The following is a 20,255-nucleotide window of genomic DNA, read 5'->3' as shown; positions in this document are numbered from 1 at the left end:
TCTTCTTCTTTTTTTGCTTTTTAGGGCCGCAGCCGTGGCATATGGAGGTTCCCAGGCCAGGGGTCGAATCAGAGCTGTAGCTGCTGGCCTACACCACAGCAACGCAGGAAACGAGCCGTGTCTGCAACCTATACATACCACAGCTCAAGGCAACGCCAGATCCTTCACCCACTGAGCAAGACCAGGGATCGAACCCACATCCTCTTGGATATTAGTCGGGTTCGTTACCACTGAGCCAGAACAACTCCCTACCACAACAGTTTACGGCTGAGTTGTGGGAAACCAAGGTCCTAAGCTATCCCACAGCTGCTGACCACACCCTTTTCCTAAACTCAGGTAAGATGCATATACATTTTATCATTCATAACAAACTGTAATGAACTGCATGTTTGTGTCCCCTGAAAACTCCTATGATGAATTATACCCCCACCCCCACAACATGATGGCATTAGGAGAGGGGCCTTAGGGATGGGAACAGAGCCCTTACAAAGGGGACTCCAGAGGGCTCTCTCAGGCTCTCTCCACCTGCGAGGGTACAGCAAGAAGTTGGCAGCCTGCAACCTGGAGAGGGCCTCCACCAGAACCCTACCAAGCTGGAACTCTGCTCTCAGAATTCCAGCCCCAAGGACTGTGAGAAATAAATGTCTGTTGTTTATAAAGCACCTGGTCTCGAATACTTTGTAATAGCAGCCTGAACTAAGACACAAATCTATCATGCATACTGGAAAAAAACCCAATAAAACTGTACAACCTATTAACAGTAGGACAGATGCATTCTCTTACACACATAGTGTCACTACTATGAATAAATGATTACATGGTTAATGTTTTATAATGATTTGTTTTCATAACCAAGCTTGGAAAACTTATCCAAAATCTCCCTGACTACAAATTAGCTTTTTTACTTCTGTAATCTGAATCTATGTTTGCCCGTTGCTTTCTTGGGCAGAAATCAACAGAAATGCATTCGGAATCAGCTCCAAATATTTTTGAAAAATGCACATACTTCTTTGACAGAGAAGCCCATGGATAATGCAGCCACGTCTGGGATTCGCTCTCCTGGTATAGGCCAATTTCCATCCCGGAAAACAACAGACCCTGGTGATCTTAATATGCTAAACTCATTCCCTAAGACACCTGAAAAGAAAACAGATTAGAGAATGATCAGCATCATAAATCTTTTGCACCCACATTGAAAATTATTAAATATGATACATAATTTGCCATTCGCCACTGACTTGGCATACTAAATTTCGACTGGACAAAACGCTGAATCCTAAACAACAACAAATTCTTTTTCAAAGTATCACTGCAAGACTGTAAGTCCACACATTCTGCTGTAAAAAAGGTATAGCCATCCAACAGGATTCTCCTAATGACCTAGATACCTTCCTACGGATGGCTCTTTAATAGGGGCATGTGGCAATTTGGCAAGAATTAGAAATCAGTAGCATTTCTCTAGATTTTAAACAACAAAAAACAAAACCCTGGTACAGACTAGAAAGGAAGAAACTTGAACCCTCTAAATTATTTCTACCATCGATCTTCTCTTCAAAATACAAATTTAGGCGTTCCCGTTGTGGTGGAGCAGAAACGAATTCGACTAGGAACCATAAGGTTGCTGGTTCGATCCCTGGCCTTGCTCAGTGGGTCAAGGATCCGGCATTGCCGTGAGCTGTGGTGTAGGTTGCAGACGCAGCTCGGATCTGGCATGGCTGTGGCTGGCAGTTGTAACTCTGATTGGACCCCCAGCCTGGGGACCTCCATATGCCTCGGGTGTGGCCCTAAAAAAAAAAAAAAAAAAAAGGCAAATTTATAAAATTCCTTAGTATATCACTGTAAAAACTTTAGCAGCTTAGTCTAGTCTATCTTAGGATAGGTCATAGCTTTCCTTATGTCCCACAGACAAAACTAGTGAAACGAGGACTGTCAGGTGGGGGGTACACATTACCAGTCACAATGCAAAACACTTCAGATTTGAGAAACAGAGTCCAGAGCACAGAATTTCCAATACCAAGTATTTCTAATACCAAGAGGCTGAGAAAAGGTATTCTATAATAATAAAGTCGACGAGTCTAGGGGTATGGGGCCTGGGATTAAGAGGTGTGGAATGAGAATACAGACTATTTTATGGGCCCTCCTAAGCTAAGGATGAGGTATCTTTGGCCTTTTCATGAATTAACCCAAAGATGTCTAGATTACACAAGGACAAGTAGCTAATGGAAGCTTTCGAGTTCCTATGAAAAGATTAGTACCAAGTCTAAAACAAATCTTGGCCATGGCTAAGATGGGAAAATTAAATTTTAATAAAGCATCATTGTTACACTCTTGACCTAAGCAAGGTTCAAAGTACCACTTACAGGTATAGGAATAACATTGGAAGCAACAGTAAATGTTTTGGTGTTGCAGTGTTGACAGTAAATAAAAGGCCTCAGGATGGTGCTGATACAACATGAAGAGTTAGGAGTTTCAATTCAGCGCAGCCACTATAGCAGGAATTTTCAAACTGTTCTAGCCAAAGGCAGACCCCAAAAAATAAGCAGAACGGAATGGCCCGGTAACCGGTAAGCATCTTGGTTCACTGGAGTAGCAGTTACCGCAAACTCTAAGGAAAATGGGGCGACAAGAGGCTCATACTCTCCGAACAGCACACACATTCAGAGAACCGGATCTGGATCTGGAGATTGCCCTGTTTTTCTTTTTATGACCACACAACGGCATGTGGCAATTCCTGGGCCAGGGATAGAACCCACATCACGGCAGTGACACCACCAGATCTTTAACCTGCTGTGCCACAAGACGATTTAAAGACTGCTCTATTTTGAGATGTAGCCCTATTTACTTCACCCCAGCAAAGCTCTACTAAATTCCTTTGCCTCAACTTCCACGCCTGCACAACAGTCCTTCAGGAGCCTTAGTGCTTGAGAAAACTTTACAGTCAAGGACTCTGTCACCGAGATGCTGCTGTTTGATGCAAGCATCTCCAGGATACCTGACAGAAAGTCACCTGTCCTCTACCTGAATACGACCTATGAAGGGGAACGCCACCTCAACTTAGAAACACCAGGTTTGCCAGCAGTCATCTCCACTGTCCCAACATTTTCATCCTCTAAATAGTTTAAAAAGTTGGCTTCTCCACTTCTTTCAGCTTCCTATTTTGTCTCTCCCGACTCCGCCTTACTGGATAAGCTCATCTCTAGCTTCAAAAGAAAGCACGGCAATTCCTCCAACTACCTGCTTCCTCTCCTCATCATGAGCCCGCCCGCATCTCCTCTCCCTCCCTCCGGATGCTGGCAGGGATGTCCCTCCTCCAGTCTAAAAGATCCCACGGTTCAGCCTTCGTCCACTTTGGAAACCTGAGGCTGCATTCTTTTTCTTTCTTTCTTTTTTTGGCCATGCCCACAGCCTGCAGAAGTTCCCAGGGCAGGGGTCCAACTCACACTATACCAGTGACAACGCTGGATCCTTAACTGCCCGCCCGCTAGGCCACCAGGGAACTCCTGAGGCCCATTCTTAACCCTCCCTGCTTTCCTGTTCTGTTCTGTCTCCCCCTGGCTGAGCCCATCTACTCCCTAAGGCTGCAAACACCAAAAACACACTGATGGCTTCCAGATTTTTATTTTCAGCCTAGACTTCCCTTGAGCCTTAGACCTATATACCCTACAGTCTGCTGAGCATTTCCTTCCAAGTCCCATGGGTCCTTCAAACTCAGGTTCAGAACTGAATTCAGGGGAGTTCCCACTGTGGCTCAGCGGAAATGAATCTGACCAGGATCCATGAGCACGCAGATTCAATCCCTGGCCTCGCTCAGTGGGTTAAGGATCCAGCATTGCCGGGAGCTGTGGTCTAAGTCAAAGATGAGGCTTGGATCCTGCGTTGCTGTGGCTGTGGTGTAGGCCAGCAGCTACAGCTCCGATTCAATCCCTAGCCTGGGAAACTCTATATGCCTTGGGTGAGGCCCTAAAAAGACAAAAAAAAAAAAGAACTGAATTCACCATTTTTCCACACACTCCTCCTATATTCACTGTATTGAAGGATGGCACCGCCTTTCACCCAGCTGCTTGAATTAGTCATCTTTAAATCCTTCCCCGGAACCACAGCTAATCAGCCACTGAATTCTGTCTTTTCTTCTTTGCTTTTTAGGGCCTCACCCTTGGCATATGGAGGTTCCCAGGCTAGGGATCAAATCAGAGTTACAGCTGCTGGCCTACACCACAGCCACAGGAACACGGGATCTGAGCCACATCTGTGACCCACACCACAGCTCACAGCAACAAGGGATCCTTAACCCACTGAGTGAGGCAGGGGATCAAACCTGCACCCTCGTGGATACTAGTAGGATTTGTTTCCGCTGTGCCCCAAAGGGAATTCCTATCTTTCCTCATGTCATGAGTCCTGTCCCCTCCATGTCCAGGGCCCTCACCAGGCCCTCCTGAGGCTTGCCAGAACCAGCTGTCTTGTCACTTGCCAGAACCCCTGTCATGTCACTCTCAGATCCAGCCTTCCTATCAACTCTTCAAACTACAGATCTGTACGTTCACCCTTCAGCTCAACCACCTTCACTGGATGCCCAGAGTCTTTCAGACAAAATCCAAAATGTGACACCCAAGGGACCTCACCAACCCTCCTTCCAGGATCTCCCCAATTTAACCCCTACACGTACCAGCCTCGCTAAACTATTTGCTCTTTTGCTTTCGCACGTGTGCTTTCATACATACTGTTCTGTCGAAAATGCCTTTTCTTCCCAGCCCAACCTTTCACACATTTGCCTGCGAGGCACCCTGCCGAGGGACGTTCTCCCAGCCTCCCCACTCTGGGCTAGAGGTTAAGTGTCCTCCCACCATCCAGTGCTGTCATCTAGGAACGGTAGATGGAATCAACAAGTGAAAAATAAACAAGTCCACCCTTTTTTTTTTTTTTAAACATTTTTAGGGCTGCAGGTACAGCATATGCAAGTTCGCAGGCTAGGGGTCAAATCGGAGCTACAGCTGCTGGTCTACACCACAACTCACGGCAACGCCGGATCCTTAACCCTCTGAGCAAGGCCAGGACTCGAACTCACATCCTCATGGGTCCTAGTCGGGTTCATTTCCGCGGAACCACAATGGGAACTCCCAACAGGTCCCACTTTTGACCTCTAGGCATCAGTGACTAAATCGAATCCCTCTTCAACATGATAGCCCTTCAGATTCCACGTGTTTGCCCTGGGCCTTTCCTCCCAAGCTAAACATCTGAATTTTTTTCAAATGCGCCTCATGATGTGGTATTCATAAGCCTAGTTCCTTTCCCCTAGTCTCTCTCTGGTTTTCCATTTTAAAAAACATATATATTTTCTCAAATAGAGAAGTCAGACCTCTTAAAGATGTTTTCCATTAAGTCACATTTAGTCATTGTGGAAAATAGTAATTTAACCTCGTCTGACAAGACCATGCAAGGCAGAAGCTGACAGGATCAAATTCCTGGTCTGTATGAACTAGACTATTCTAGTCAGGAAAGCAGGTTCAAACCATGTACAGAAGCAATTATTTTTGCCGCAGACCAAAACCAAACAAACCCCCCTAAACCCCATGGAATCAAAATAATACGAATCAGAAATTAAAACATGGAATTTCAGTAAGATGCTCAGTTAAATCACAAGGGAAGATCTTTAAATTCCACAAACTGAATTAAAAAACTTAAAATTAAAACTCTCCGAAAGCCATTTACTAGAGAGATCAGAATGCCTTGCCATGGCCAGCGACGAAAGGAACAAAAAAAACCCTAAAACTACGGGGGCATGAAAATAAGTGTAACTATCATTAACACCCAACGCTGGTCACCTCCAGGGATGGAGAAGACCTGCAGATTTCAAAACCATCAAAGGTCTGTACCTCCAGGCAGAATTAAACCACCATTCCCAAAGTGGGGCGTCCCAGCACCTCACGAAGCAGGGGCACAGGCCTCCTCAAGAGTTTTTAACCTCTAGGTTTTATTTTTTTTCATTTTTTTGTGTCTTTCTGCATTTTCTAGGGCCGCACCTGCGGCATATGGAGGTTCCCAGGCTAGGGGTCCAATCAGAGCTACAGCTGCCGGCCTACACCACAGCCACACAACACGGGATCCGAGCCGCGTCTGCAACCTACACCACAGCTCACAGCAACACCGGATCCTTAACCACAGTGAGGCCAGGGACCAAACCTGCAACTTCATGGCTCCTAGTCGGATTCGTTAACCACTGAGTCATGTCGGGAACTCCCCTCCACCTCTAGGTTTTAAATCAACACCCTGAGGAGGCAACCCATCCCCAACTGTTCTCACCTGGGCCTGGCTCACCACGGTCTGTGCCCCCAGCCCCAGCCCCCTTCAGTCCCGCATTCTCACACCTGTGCCACAACAGGCATAATGGGAAAGGCCCACGCTTTGCAGTCAGCTGATCTGGGTTCAATTCCAGCTTTGCTGCTCACTACCTGTGAGCTGCTGGGTAATTTACCTAGGTTTGACCACTATGTAAAACGGGGATGATGCGCTCTTCTAAGGACTGGTGCAAAATTGAAAGGAATTACATGGTACACAGTAAGAGGCCAAATAGGAGCTGACTTGCACTCCCCTTGCTGAATGCTGGGGAACCTAGGTTCCACTGAGAAAGCGACCATTTGACATGTGACCCTAAAAAGGTGACTCATGTCTTAAGTTTCCAAACCCTGAAAATTGGGAACTATGGCAAACTATCGAGAAGTATTTTAAATTCTCCTTGAGAAATAATCACACACAAGCAATTACTCCACCTCCAACTTTCGTATCCTGAAAATTTGCGGGGCGGAAGGGGGTGGATTTCACCAATTAACTGATGACAACCGCTAGAAATGAAGACGCCAGAAAAATGCAAGGAAAAGCAGCAGCTGACGGCAGCTGAGAAGTCTGCCTTCCCTTCCTCGCAGAGGGCTGCGGTTCAACAGCTGATTGAGAAATGTATTCCCGTCCTCCCATCCGCCTCCCGAGCCGGAAGAGGCCTGGGCAAGACGGGCGGACGCACCTTCCTCGAAGAGGCGGAGGGTGGAGGCCGGCTCAGGTGCCCCCACGCAGCCTGGCCCAGTCCGGCCCGATCCCGGCAGCCAGCCAGGCCGCGCCGCCACAAGCCAGCCCGGACAGAAAGCGGAGGGGGAGGCGGCTGGGGCGAGGCTGCTACCGGCTGCCCGCACTGCGGCACCCGCCCCACGGCGGCCGCCCCCGACCCCCCGGCTCCGCGGCCCAGGGCCTCCTGGAACGCGCTCCGCCCGCCCACTCGCCCCCGGGTCCTCACCCGCCACCACCAAGGACAAGAGGGCGACGAGCACAGCCATGGTTCCGCGGCGGCCGCAGCTGTGCAGGACAACACACACACGAACGGGCCGGCGGAAAGCGAGCGACCACCACAGCACGAGGGGGTGACGAGCTCTGGCTCGCCCCGACTCCTTGAGCCCTCCCCGTCGTCGCCTCCGCTGGGAGGCCTGCCGCCTTCTCCACCAATCGCCAGCTACGCCGCGGCCTGCGAGAGAGACGTAGCCTGGGAAACGTCAGCGTGATGGGCGGAACCCAACGTGATGGATGGAAGGCCCTGCCAATGGCAGGCAACGGTCGGGGAGCCGGCCAGTCCCGCCCCCAGCCCGTGACGACCGGTCACGAGTTGGAGGGTAGGGCGGGTGGTAGGGGACAAGGGAGTGACAGAACCTGTCGAAGGGTCCCGAGAGCCCTCAGGGTGGGGCTCCCTTCCAGGTGTGGACCTGTGTCTCGGGTAACGGTCTCCCACCAGGGTGTCTGTCTTGGTCGTGTCGCTGCGCCCCGCTACGAGTGCAGCTGTAGAAGCTGCAAGGCTGGTTTGGGTTTCGCTCTAACAATCACACAGATGCTGAGCACCTGCTGGGAGGAAGCTAGGAGCCCCGGGAAAACTCTGCCCTCCAAATAGGGGGTGCCAGATAAACTACAGGACGCCCATTTACGTTTGAATTTCAGATGAACCACGAATACTTTTTAGCATAAATGTGTCGTGAATATTTCATGGGACATATACTAAAAAAAAGTATTCGTGGTTTATCTGAAATTCAAACATACCTCGGCGTCCTGCATTTTGATTTGCTAAATCTGGCAACCCCTACCTAAGATTTTACCAGAAGTTAACGAGGAGTTAATTACGTTAATTACTTCCTTCATCCATACACTCAGTGTTATGTGAAGGCTAGACATACTAATTTGACCAGGATCCTCCCTTCTCACATTGGGGCTTTTTTGAACCTATGATATGAGACGGGAAGTGACAGTGTATCATCTGTGGTCAGTAAATGATGCCCCAGCCCATGACCTTGAAAGATGGATGCTGGTGTCAGTATGCAGGGATAAGAGATGGGGAGGTTCTTTCAGGTAGCAAAACTAATCTGTGACAGGGGTTGAAAACCTCCAGGTTGAGCCATTAACTGTTTAATTTAACCAAAGAAGAGATTACATGGGGGGGGGGGCCACAAAAAAGCTAAAAATCTCAATTAGGAACATGTTTATGAGGATGTTGAATGTTATATAAAAGAACTACACTCCAGGGAGTGTATGGCTCAGCAGGGTTAAGAATCCAACTAGTACCCACAAGGATTAGATTTGATCCCTGGCCTCCCCCCAGTGAGTTAAGGATCCAACGTTGACATGAGCTGTGGTGTAGGTTGCAGTCAAGGCTCAGATCCTGCTTTGCTCTGGCTGTGGTGTAGGCTGACAGCTGTAGCTCTGATTCGACCCCCTAGCCTGTGAACTTCTATATGCCAAGGCCCTAAAAAGCAAAACAAACAACAACAAAAACCTACACTCCAATTGGTAGGAAATGGGAAGGCATTAAAGGTGTTTGAGCCTTGAGCAATGCACAAATGCAAGACAAAATTTTTGGAGGAAAAATGCCCTACTGTTTCCTCAGTTTGCAATCTCCATTTTCCTATTGAGATTAACGGAGGAAAAAGGGCAGTGGGTTGAAAGCAATGACCCCAGGAGTTTCTCAGGTATCCTGGGAAAATACTCAGGTTTGAACTTTCTGGAACCTACTCTGCTACCCAAAGCCGCTCCCGGTTTAGGGAATGAAATGTGGATTTCCTCACTCAACTTCAGAAAACTCTTGACTCTGGAATTTGCATTCTTTCAGAGGAGAATTGGCACGAATGTGACTTTAAAGAAATCTACAGGGGGAAGAGATGTTTTCATGAGGAATGTGAAATTATTAGATTACCAAAAGTGTCTAAAGAAACTCACTTCAAAACATCAACTCTAAAATGACTGGCTTGAAAAAATATATCAATAAGAATTTAATCATGTTTTAAAAATTCATTTTCAAGCACGATGGAGTCATTGCTCTTCATATAAACTAACATTTCATTTTCGTCCATCTTTCTGCATATTCTAGAACAGGTTCTAGACAAAGGGCCTGAAAAGCTTTGCCTAAATATGCTTTATTTAGGGGCATAATCAGCTGCAAGTGGAGCAGAGCCTCTGCAATTTTACCCAGCCTAAGAAACAGGAAAAGGAAAGCATTTTTCTGTTTGTAAAACAGTTCTAGGACATTCTTATTTCTTTTAATTTGAAGTAGGCCCAAAATGTTACAGACTGGAACGTACATAAATCCCGCCTCGTTCCCCTCCCCCTCGCAAGAAAACCTCAACATCTCAGAATCTTTCCTAATCTATGTCTTGAGAAATAACAGTGCTTTGGCAGCTAAGGGTGAATAGCTTATCCTTGAAATCTAAGGACCCCCCCCCCCTTTCATCTGAGGTCTCAAAGGGGCACTGCTGCTGCTTATATAGCCTTGGAATTCAGCAGGATAAACACTATAGGAAGCCTTCTTCTTGTTTCAGAGATGGAGAGATTGAAATCTGGGGGAGGGCATCTGTACTCAAGGTCACATTCTGAATCGTCAGCAGTTCTGCTTTTATGAACACAGCCCTTCTGATTCAATCTTTAGCGCTCAGTAAACAACCGGTGATGTCCAGTTAACTTTTCCACTGAAGCATTTAGAGGTGGATATGTCTGTGGCAGGATAATACTTGAAGTAATGACCCATGTGTTAGCCTAAAAGAAGCCTCCTCCCCCACTTTTGCCATACCTCTCCCCCCAGGCCAAATAGCCAGGACTCCAGCCCTATCCCTTGCCCCGAGGGGAGGACTCTCCAGAAAACAGAAATGTCAAATTCCTGGCTCCTGAGTTCCAAAAGGAGAGGTCTGGATGGAAGAGCTGAAAGAACGTGTAATAGAGTTTGCTTTCCTAACTCGGCCCCCTCCACCTCCTGGTTTTCTTTGTTTTTGTTTTTTGGGTTGGTTTTGTTTGTTTGTTTGTTTGTTTGTTTTTGGCTTTTTGCCTTTTCTAGGGCCGCACACTGGGCATATGGAGGTTCCCAGGCTAGGGGTCGAATCGGAGCTGTAGCCACCAGCCTCCACCACAGCCACAGCAACGCGGGATCCGAGCCGCGTCTGCGACCTACACCTCAGCTCACGGCAACGCCGGATCCTTAACCCACTGAGCAAGGCCAGGGATCAAACCTGAAACCTCATGGTTCCTAGTCAGATTCGTTAAGCACTGAGCCACAACGGGAACTCCCGCCACCCCCTGTTAATTCCAGTAGTAAGTTCTGAGTGATCCCCGAGAGACCATGGTGAGATGGTCGGGTCCTTGCAAATCAGCTACCCGGGAGCCCTGGGGAGCCCTGTTCAATGAAAATTAAGAATTTTTTTTCGAAAGACACAGTATGGAAAAGTGAGAGGGAGGGAGAGAGTAACTTTACAGTGGAGAAATCTGACAAACACTGTCTCAGCGACGAGTTCAAGGTCAACGTTAACAGTTACAAATCATGTTGACAGTACATCCCCCCCCCCCTTTTTTGTCTTTTTAGGGCCGCACCCATGGCATATGGAAGTTCCCAGGCTAGGGGTCAAATTGGAGCTGTAGCTGCCAGCCTACACCACAGCCACAGCAACGCAGGATCTGAGCTGCATCTGCGGCCCACATCACAACTCAGGCAATGCTGGATCCTTAGCCCACTGACTAAGGCCAGGGACTGAACCTGAGTCCTCATGGTTACTAGTTGGGTTCGTTACCATTGAGCCGCAGCAGAAACTCTGACAGTACATACTCTTGATATGATAGGATGAAAATGGCACTTGACCTCTGTGGCCTTCCTCCCCAAATCCATAACCCCAGTCTAATTATGAGAAAAACATCAGACAACTCCAAATTGAAGGATATCCTACAAGATATCTGACCAGGGCTTCTCTGTCATCAAAAACAAGGAAAGCATGGAGTTCCCCTTGTGGCTCAGTGGAAACGAATCTGACTAGCATCCATGAGGATGCAGGTTCGATCCCTGGCCTCGCTCTGTGGGTTAAGGATCGGGTGTGGACATGAGCTGTGGTGTAGGTCGCAGACACAGCTGGGATCCTGCATTGCTGTGGCTGTGGTGTAGGCCAGCACCTACAGCTCCGATTCGACCCCTAGCCTGGGAACCTCCATATGCCTCGGGCGCAGCCCTAAAAAGACAAAAAAAAAAAAAAAAGAGGAAAGTTTGAGAAACTTACAACCAAGAGGAGCCTAAGGAGACATGATGACTAAATATAATGTAGGATCCTGGATGGGATCCTGCACCAGAAAAAGGAAATCTGAATCAAGTATGGATTCTAGTCAATAATAATGTATCAGAGTTCCCTTCGTGGCTTAGTGGTTAACAAACCTGACTAGGATCCATGAGGTTGCAGGTTGGATCCCTGGCCTCACTCAGTGGGTTAAGGATCTGGCGTTGCTGTGAGGTGTGGCGTAGGTCACAGACGTAGCTCCGATTAGACCTCTAGCCTGGGAACCTCCCTATGCCGAGGGTGTGGCCCTAAGAAGCAAAATAATAATAATAATAATAACAATAATAATAATAATAATGTATCCGTATTGGTTCATTAATTGTGCCAAATGTGCCATACTAATGTAAAATGTTACCAGCAGGGAAAACTGAGTGTGAGGCATATGGAACACTCTACTTTCTTCTCAATTTCTTCTGTAAATCTGAAACTGTTCTAAAAAACAAGGTCAATTTAAAAAACCCATAAAGTGAAAGTACCAGTCACAAAATAGGAAAAGATCAGGTGTATCCAGAATGTGGAAATCCCTCCTACAGATCAGTAAGACAAAGACAACCTGAGAGTAAAATGGGTAACTCTCTTGAACGGGTGCTTTACAGAAGAGGAAGTAAAAACAGCCAGAAAAAGATGCTCGACTTCATTAGTAGTTAGGGAAATGCAAATCTGAGACCATGAGATGCCACAACACACCACCAGATTGGCAAGTTTAAAAGTCTGACCATGCCCAGAATAGGCAAGCACGTAAATCAACTGAAACTCTCATAACATACTGATGGGAGTTAAAAAAATTAATTGGTGCAATGATTCTTATCTATTAAAGCTGAAACTATACATACCTCATGACCCAGCAGTTTCATTCCTTAGAAGAAATACTCCAGGAATATGCACTTACATGTGCCAGAATGTAGGCACGAGAATGTTCCTAACAGCACTGTACATAATAGCTGCGATTGATTGATTGTCTTTTTAGGGCCCCACCCTCCACATATGGAGGTTCCCAGGCGAGGGGCTAAATCACAGCTGTAGCTGCCAGCCTACACCACAGCCACAGCCACCCGAGATCCCAGCCTCATCTGCGACCTACACCACAGCTCACTGCAACGTCGGATCCTTAACCCACTGAGCAAAGCCAGGGATTGAACCTGCATCCTCACGGATCCTAGTCAGGTTTGTTACTGTTGCGCCACAACGGGAACTCCTAGAAGCAATTTAAACATCCATTAACAGTAAACAGGCTAATAAATTGTGTATTTCATACAATGGTATACTATACCACAATGAAAATGAATAAACATACACAAATAACGGAGTGATATTACAACATGTGATATTATATATCACATTTGTGTTATACTATATTATATAGAAATAAGAAATGAGGAGTTCCCTGGTGGCCTTGTGGTTAAGGACCCAGCATTGTAACTTCTGTGGCTCCAGTTCAATCCCTAGCTCAGGAACTTCTGTATGCCACAGGCACAGCCAAAAAAAAAAAAAAAAAAGAAGGAAAGAAAGAAATTAGAAATGAATAGTATGGGGGGGTCCATTTACATAAAGTTCAACAACAGCAAAAAGAAAGTGTACTGTTTAGGGATGCAGAATAGGTGATCAGAGTATAAAGAAAAGTAAGGAAATGATTACCACAAAAATGCCATAGAGGACGCTGACTGTGCCCCAAAAAAGAAAATGCCATAAGTTTACTCACGGGGTGGTAGAGAGGGGGATATGTCTAAAAGGGACATGCAGAAGGATTTGGGGATGCTGGTCACTTCTTAATGACACAGGTGGTGTTTGTGACACTAGCGTTCATTTCATAATATCCATATTTTAAACATTGAAGTTATATGTTTATTTGTGTGTTATATTTTACTATAAAAAGGTTTTGGCATGTGGAAGTTCCCAGGCCAGGGACTGAACCAGTGCCACAGCAGTGACAACGCCAGGTCCCCAACCCGCTGAGCCACAAGGGAACTCCCTTAAAAGGTTTTAAATTATCTAGTTTGCTTGTTTGAATCTTGAGGAGGCGTCTCTCCCTTTGACTTGGTAGGAATTATTTGTGTGCGATTTCAACTTATGTTTGGAGATTCTTGTGTTTATAAAACATGTCTTCAGTGAGGGTGGAAGTTTCCAAGGAAAGGCCAGAATTGTGGTTGGCATGTTAACGGGTGTCTTTCAAGAGCCCTTAGAGATGGCATCTACTGTGGGAATTCAGCAGTCCGAGAACCCCAGTTCTGTCAGTGTCCCCGAGGGAACCTGACTCTGTGAAATTGACCCAAACCAATAAACTCATAAGGCTCTAATGCTGCAAATAGCATTTTGACATATGTAAGTATGTGGTAGTCTGCATATTCATGACAACCTGGTCAGTGTAGTCTCTCCAAAAATGCAAGTGACACAGGAATCCTAGTGACTCAAAATCAACATGGTGAGTATGCAATCTGAGCAAATACTTAATGCATGCGGCTCTGTTATTCCCATCTCCACAGCTGGAACACACCTGCTGGGCAGACTGGATGTTTGTACCAGATTGATAGACCATTGTAACAAGCCTCCTTCTGCAGTATAGCACAGGGAACCATATTCAATAGCCTGTGATAAACTATATATATATACATATATATGATAACTGAGTCGCATTGCTGTAGAGCAGAAATTAACACAACATTGTAAATCAACTATGCTTCAATAATTTTGTTTTTGTCTTTTTAGGGCCACACTCACGGCATGTGGAGGTTCCCAGGCTAGGGCTCAAATCAGAGCTGTGGCTGCCAGCTTACACCACAGCTCACAGCAACACTGGATCCTTAACCCACTGAGCAGGGCCAGGGATTGAACCTGTGTCCTCATGGGTACTCGTCAGGTTTGTTAACCACTGAGCCACAACGGGGACGCCCCAATAAATTTTTTTAAAAACTCATAATTCGTATGAACATTAAAGTTTGGAAAGTGTTAAAAAAAAAAAAAAGCCCCCTTTTGAGGTGACTGCGCAGACCACACCTCTCCATGCACGAGCGCTTCCCACTGCTTTCCAAGGTCTCTGCCATATTTGTTTTCCTGATTAGACTCCGAGACAGAAGGCAATCTTATTTCCAAAATTTTTTTTTTGGTTTCCAAGTTTGGTGGGCACTTCCTCTCATGGAGCCGCTGGATACTGACTTCAGTGACTTTGGATTAATTCTCTCCAAAACCCCCTGAAAACCTAATCAAAAGCACTGTGTCCTCTGAACCTACGATGACAGAAGTCAAACTCTTCTTTATGTGAGGGTGAGAGAGGCGCACTGATCAGGGTCACAAGGGAACTTGCCAGGGCGATGGAAATATTCTGTATCTTAATCTGGACTGTGGTCACATGGGGGATATACACAGATGGAAACACGGGCTGTTCACTTCGGGTTGGTGCATCTTACCCTATGCAAATTACAGCTGAAATATTTTAAAAGTAGAATATTCTCAGACGGGCACCTAGTGCATGAGCGTAGTGAAACTAACATGAATAGAAGTTGTGGAATTTGTTCATTGGCTCATCCATTCACATATCCGGTGTCGGGGGTTTACAGCGTACTCTGTGAATACGGGTCCTGCTAACTTGGAGCTGAATCGTGCATAAATAAGCGGAGAATTTAAGTCCCATTTGAAGGGGGGAAAGGAAAAAGCTTCTTTTTCCTTTATGGTTCAGCTCCAAGTTAGCAGGGCCCAGGGTTTACAGAACACGCTGTAAACGCTCAACATTGGATATATGAATGAATGAATGAACGAATGAATGAACAAATTAACAAATGATGGTTTCTATTCATACACGAAGTATATGAGGGAATCTTCAGCGAGTGAAGTGATCACACCAAGTTCAACTTCCAGATAATTACAAAGGCAAGAACAGAGTGAGACCATACTTCAGCCACAACTGTTTCCACGACAATTTTTTTTTTGGGGGGGTCTCTTTAGGGCCACACTCGCAGCATATGGAGGTTCCCAGGCTAGGGGTCCAATCAGAGCTGTAGCTGCCGGCCCATACCACAGCCACAGCAACTCGGGATCTGAGCCACATCTGCGACCTACACCACAGCTCAGGGCAATGCTGGATCCTTAACCTACTGAGCGAGGCCAGGGATCGAACCTGCGTCCTCATGGGTGCTAGTCGGATTCGTTTCTGCTGAGCCACGATGGGAACTCCCCTATAGATTTTTGTTACCATCTGGTTTCATTCCAGATTCTACATGAAAATTATATCGTACAGGTTCTTTGTCTGACTCATTTCACTTAGGATAATGCTCTCCAAGTCCATCCGTGTTGCTGCAAATGGCAACATTTCATTCTTTTTATGGCGGAGTAGTATTCCATTCTATCTGTAGATACACACCAACTGGAGTTGTTTTTTAGCCGCACCTGCAGCATGTGGAAGTTATTGGGCCAGGGATCGAAGCCATGCCACGGCAATGACAAAGCCAGATCCTTAAGCTACTGAGCCACCGGGGAATTCCCCAACTGAGTTTGGATTCATTTCCTTCCATCCTCTTCTTCTGAATTTGCCTTGACCTGAGCGTGGATGCTCCCGGTCTGAGGCGCCTCCCCTCTTGCGCAGCTGCAGTGCTCTCTGCCTCAACCAGCAGCTGAGCCTCAAGCCGGGAAACCCCAGTGACCTGCAGTTCTGACCTGCAGTTCTGACCTGCAGTTCTGACCTGCACTTGTGAAGCTTATCTGGGGCTATCACAGAGCCTCCTGCAACCATTGCATTCTTCCCCCTGGACTCATGTTAAGTCTCTTTGTATCAAATTTTACCAACCTGGAATGCTTCCACACACATTTGGCTTGATCAGAAACAGTTTGGTTGCAAGCGATCTTAACAAAACAGGGGGTCTTTATTGGCAGGATATATTATGGGATATATAACAACAATGTTGGAGAAAGAGCTCCTGTTATTCCAACTGCCTGTGCGGCCTTGGACCAAGTGACTTTACATTTCAGGGCTCGGTTTCCTCATCTGTCAATGTGGATAATCGTGGTTTCAACCCTACAGATCACGTGAGGATTAATACACATAGAGCACAGCGCTGGACCTGTGAGTGTCCAGTCATCCTTAGCCATAATGATAAAAGTGATGGTGGTGGTTACAAGGGTGTCTCTAGGAAGAACCAAGGAAGATCGTCAGGAATAAAATGGAAAAACAGGAAAGTAGGTTCCTCTCACCCCCTTTTTCATGTTTTTCTCTCTCTTCTTTCGGGGCTGCACCTGCGGCACATGGAGGTTCCCAGGCTAGGGGTCGAATCGGAGCTGTAGCCACTGGCCTATGCCAGAGCCACAGCCACGCCAGATCTGAGCCCCGTCTGCGACCCACACCACAGCTCACGGCAACGCCAGATCCTTAACCCACTGAACAAGGCCAGGGTTTGAACCCGCATCCTCATGGATCCTAGTTGGGTTCTTAACCCACTAAAGCCACCATGGGAACTCCCCTCTCATCCTCTTTTAAGGCTATGGAGTCTCTCTCTTTCCTGCTCTTCTCTGAGTGTTCTGTCCCCTGCAGGGTGGGACACAGGGTACACACTGAAGCTGCAGTTCCTAGTGATCCCAAGCTAGGAGGCTCAGGGTTGGTGTTCACATTGCAAATTTTCGAAAGAGACAGAGAAGCTGCCTGGGGTCAGGCAGCCCCCAGGGGTTCTGTCCCTGGTGGTACCGTGCATGCATGCAGGTGGAGCCAGCAGATTCCTAGGGCTTCCCCTTCCAGACTGAGGGAGCAGCAGGCTCTCTCAACAGGGGGTGCAGTACTTATCTATTGCTATACCACAAAGCACCCCCGAACTGAGTGGCTTCAAATCACTAACTTTTATCATCTCTCAGGGTTTCTCTGCCTCAGGAATTTGGGAGCAGCCCAGCTGGGTGGTGTCCTGGCTTGGGTGTGTCTCATGCCATTGTCATCAGATGGTGGTTGGAAGTGGTGTCATTTTGAAGGCTTCTGGACTCATGTGTCTGACACCTGAACTGGGAAGGCTCAAACAGCTGGGGGCTGGAAGAGCTGGGCATATTGGGTATCTTGCTTTATTTATTTTTTTTTTTAGGGCCGCCCCGGCAGCATATGGACGTTCCCAGACTACGTGTCGAATCAGAACTGTGGCTGCCAGCCTACACCACAGTCACAGCAATGCCAGATCCGAGCCGCATGTGTGACCTACACTGAAGCTTGTAGCAATGCCGGATCTTTCACTGGCTGAGTGAGGCCAGGGAGCAAACCCGCATCCTCATGGATTCTAGTCGGGTTCCTTACCACTGAGCCACAACGGGAACTCCCCATACTGGGTATCTTCCTCTCTGTTTCTACACGGTCTCGCCACATGGACATTCCAGCATGGTGGCTTCACTGTAACCAGATGATGGCCCAGGACTCTGAAGGCTCAAGCTTGGGTCCCAAGAGGGAGAGAAAGCCAGATGGCAGCCGTCTTGCCTTTTATGACCTGGCCTCAGAAGGTCACTGAGCATCAGTCACTTCCTTGCTCACTTGCTCATCACATCACTTGCTTGGTCCAGGAAGATAGAAAGGTCTGTCCAGGTTCAAGGGGAGGGGACACAGACCTCCCTCCACCTGTCAATGGAGGCCTGTCAAAGTGACACTGAAAGAAGAGCCTGCGCTTTGGGATATTTATTGGCGTGACAGTCTTTGGAAAAGACAATCTCCCACGGGCGGGCTGCACACAGATGAGGAGACGACAGTTGTCCTAGCTGATATAATACTGTCTAATGTATTTTACCCAAGAATATATTACAAACATTTCACCGCATAATTACTCCTCTGCAACATCCTTTTATAAAAAGTGTTAATTTTTAAAATTCACATTATCAAAGTAATACGTACTCATAAAAAATTCAAAATACAGAAAGGCATAAAGAAAAAAATGGAAGGTTTCCCCTTCTCTCCCGGCTAATCATACTCTCTAGGAATAACAATAAGTTCTGCATCTGTCCAGACTTTCTATCTAATTGTATACATGAATTTTTTTATAAAAATATTTTTAATAAAACATGTATATTTTATAAAAATCAGGCAATATATTCTTGCTTATTTTACATTAAAATGGTTCAGCTATCTTGCCACGGCAAGAAGGGGAGATGTGTGCATAGTCAGATATTAACTAGACTTATTGTGGTGATCATTTTGCAACATATACAAATATCGAATCATTATGTTGTACATCTGACACTGAAATGTTTTATGTCAATTATATCCCAATAAAGAAAACCATAGGGAGTTCCCGTTGTGGCTCACTGGAAACGAGTGAGGAAATGAGGACATGGCTTCCATCCCTGGCCTCGCTCAGTGGGTTAAGGACCCAGCGTTGCCGTGAGCTGTGGTGTAGGTTGCAGACGCGGCTCGGATCCCACAGCATTGCTGTGGCTGTGGTGTAGGCTGGCAGCTGTAGCTCCAATTGGACCCCTAGCCCAGGAACTTCCATATGCCATGGGTGCGGCCCTGAAAATCAAAAATAACAACAATAATGATAATAATACATAAAATAGGTGCATAGTATTCTGTTGTCTGTGTTATGGTGTCTGTAATTCACTTCAAAGACAGGCAGCATGTTATAAAGTGTGTGTTACTTAGTTAAAGCTACTTTCAGGGCCAGTCAGTTGCTCTTTACAGGAACTTCCACTCCAGGAGCGGTCAGCCAGTTTTGATCAGAAAAGTCACCCTCCAAGTGCTGCATCTATTTTTATTTCCCATCAACACTAGATTTTGCTAATTAGCATAATGATTGTTCCAGTGAATCTGCACAACGGATATTCCCAGTGGGCTCTTATGGTTGAATTAAGAAGTATCCAAGATTGAGTTCCCGTTGTGGCTCAGCAGAAATGAATCCAACTAATATCCCTGAGGATGCAGGTTTGATCCCTGGCCTTGCTTAGTGGGTCGGTGATCCAGCATTGCTGTGAGCTGTGGTGTAGGTCACAGGCACTGCTTGGATCCCGCGTTGTTGTGGCTGTGGTGTAGGCTGGCAGCTGTAGCTCCGATATGACCCCTAGCCTAGGAATGTCCATATGCCGTGAGTTCAGCCCCTCAAAGCAAAAACAAACAAACAAAGAACTATCCAAGGCATATGGATTGGCTGAAATATTTTAGAGACACTCCCTGAACTTGCACAGACAAGGCAGTTGAATCTAGGCAAGTGGTGTAGCCTGTGCTCTGGGGCACCTACAGCTAGACCTCTAAAGGGGCCTTTGTCCAGCCACGAATTTGGATATTCTGGTTGCCTGATGCCACCTTCAAGGCCAATGGAATCCTGCTTCTAGAGTACTATAGCCTTCGCCTTAAGTGAATCTTGCCTGCAAGGACTGAGATGGAACTCCTTCGGGTACACAGAAGAGGTGGTAGCACTGTCGCTTAGGCCTGCTCGTTCATTTATACCTGGCTGATTAGAGCCTGAGACCTGCTCTTGTTACAGCATGGTGGTTAGATGGAGACTAGATCAGCCCCACCTACCTTGGACAGCTACAAGAAGATGTGGCACATATATACAATGGAACACTACTCAGCCATAAAAAAGAATGAAACATTCTGCCATTTGCAGCAACGCGGATGGACGTGGAGGGCACAACACCAAGTGAAACAAGTCAGATAAAAACCAATACCTGTATGGTAGGACTTACATGTAGAATCTAAAAAATATGACA

General features: G+C 46.6%; 1 protein-coding gene across 1 annotated transcript in view; it reads right to left on the bottom strand.

The window, feature by feature from the left end:
* The window catches only part of ATP6AP2 (ATPase H+ transporting accessory protein 2), a 29,518-nt gene extending 22,045 nt beyond the window's left edge, over positions 1-7,473 (bottom strand). Inside the window, exons 1-2 of the mRNA XM_047764772.1 lie at positions 7,280-7,473; positions 1,007-1,137 (exon numbers count right to left, since the gene is read on the bottom strand). Coding sequence (XP_047620728.1) covers positions 1,007-1,137; positions 7,280-7,319 — 171 coding nt within the window. The 5' untranslated portion in view covers positions 7,320-7,473. The remainder of the gene's footprint in view (positions 1-1,006; positions 1,138-7,279) is intronic.
* Between the last annotated feature and the right edge of the window lie 12,782 nt (positions 7,474-20,255).

Source organism: Phacochoerus africanus, chromosome X (assembly GCF_016906955.1).
Source record: "Phacochoerus africanus isolate WHEZ1 chromosome X, ROS_Pafr_v1, whole genome shotgun sequence".
Lineage (NCBI taxonomy): Eukaryota > Metazoa > Chordata > Mammalia > Artiodactyla > Suidae > Phacochoerus > Phacochoerus africanus.
Note: the sequence above shows the minus strand (reverse complement) of the source record. Positions and strands in the feature narration are given on the sequence as shown.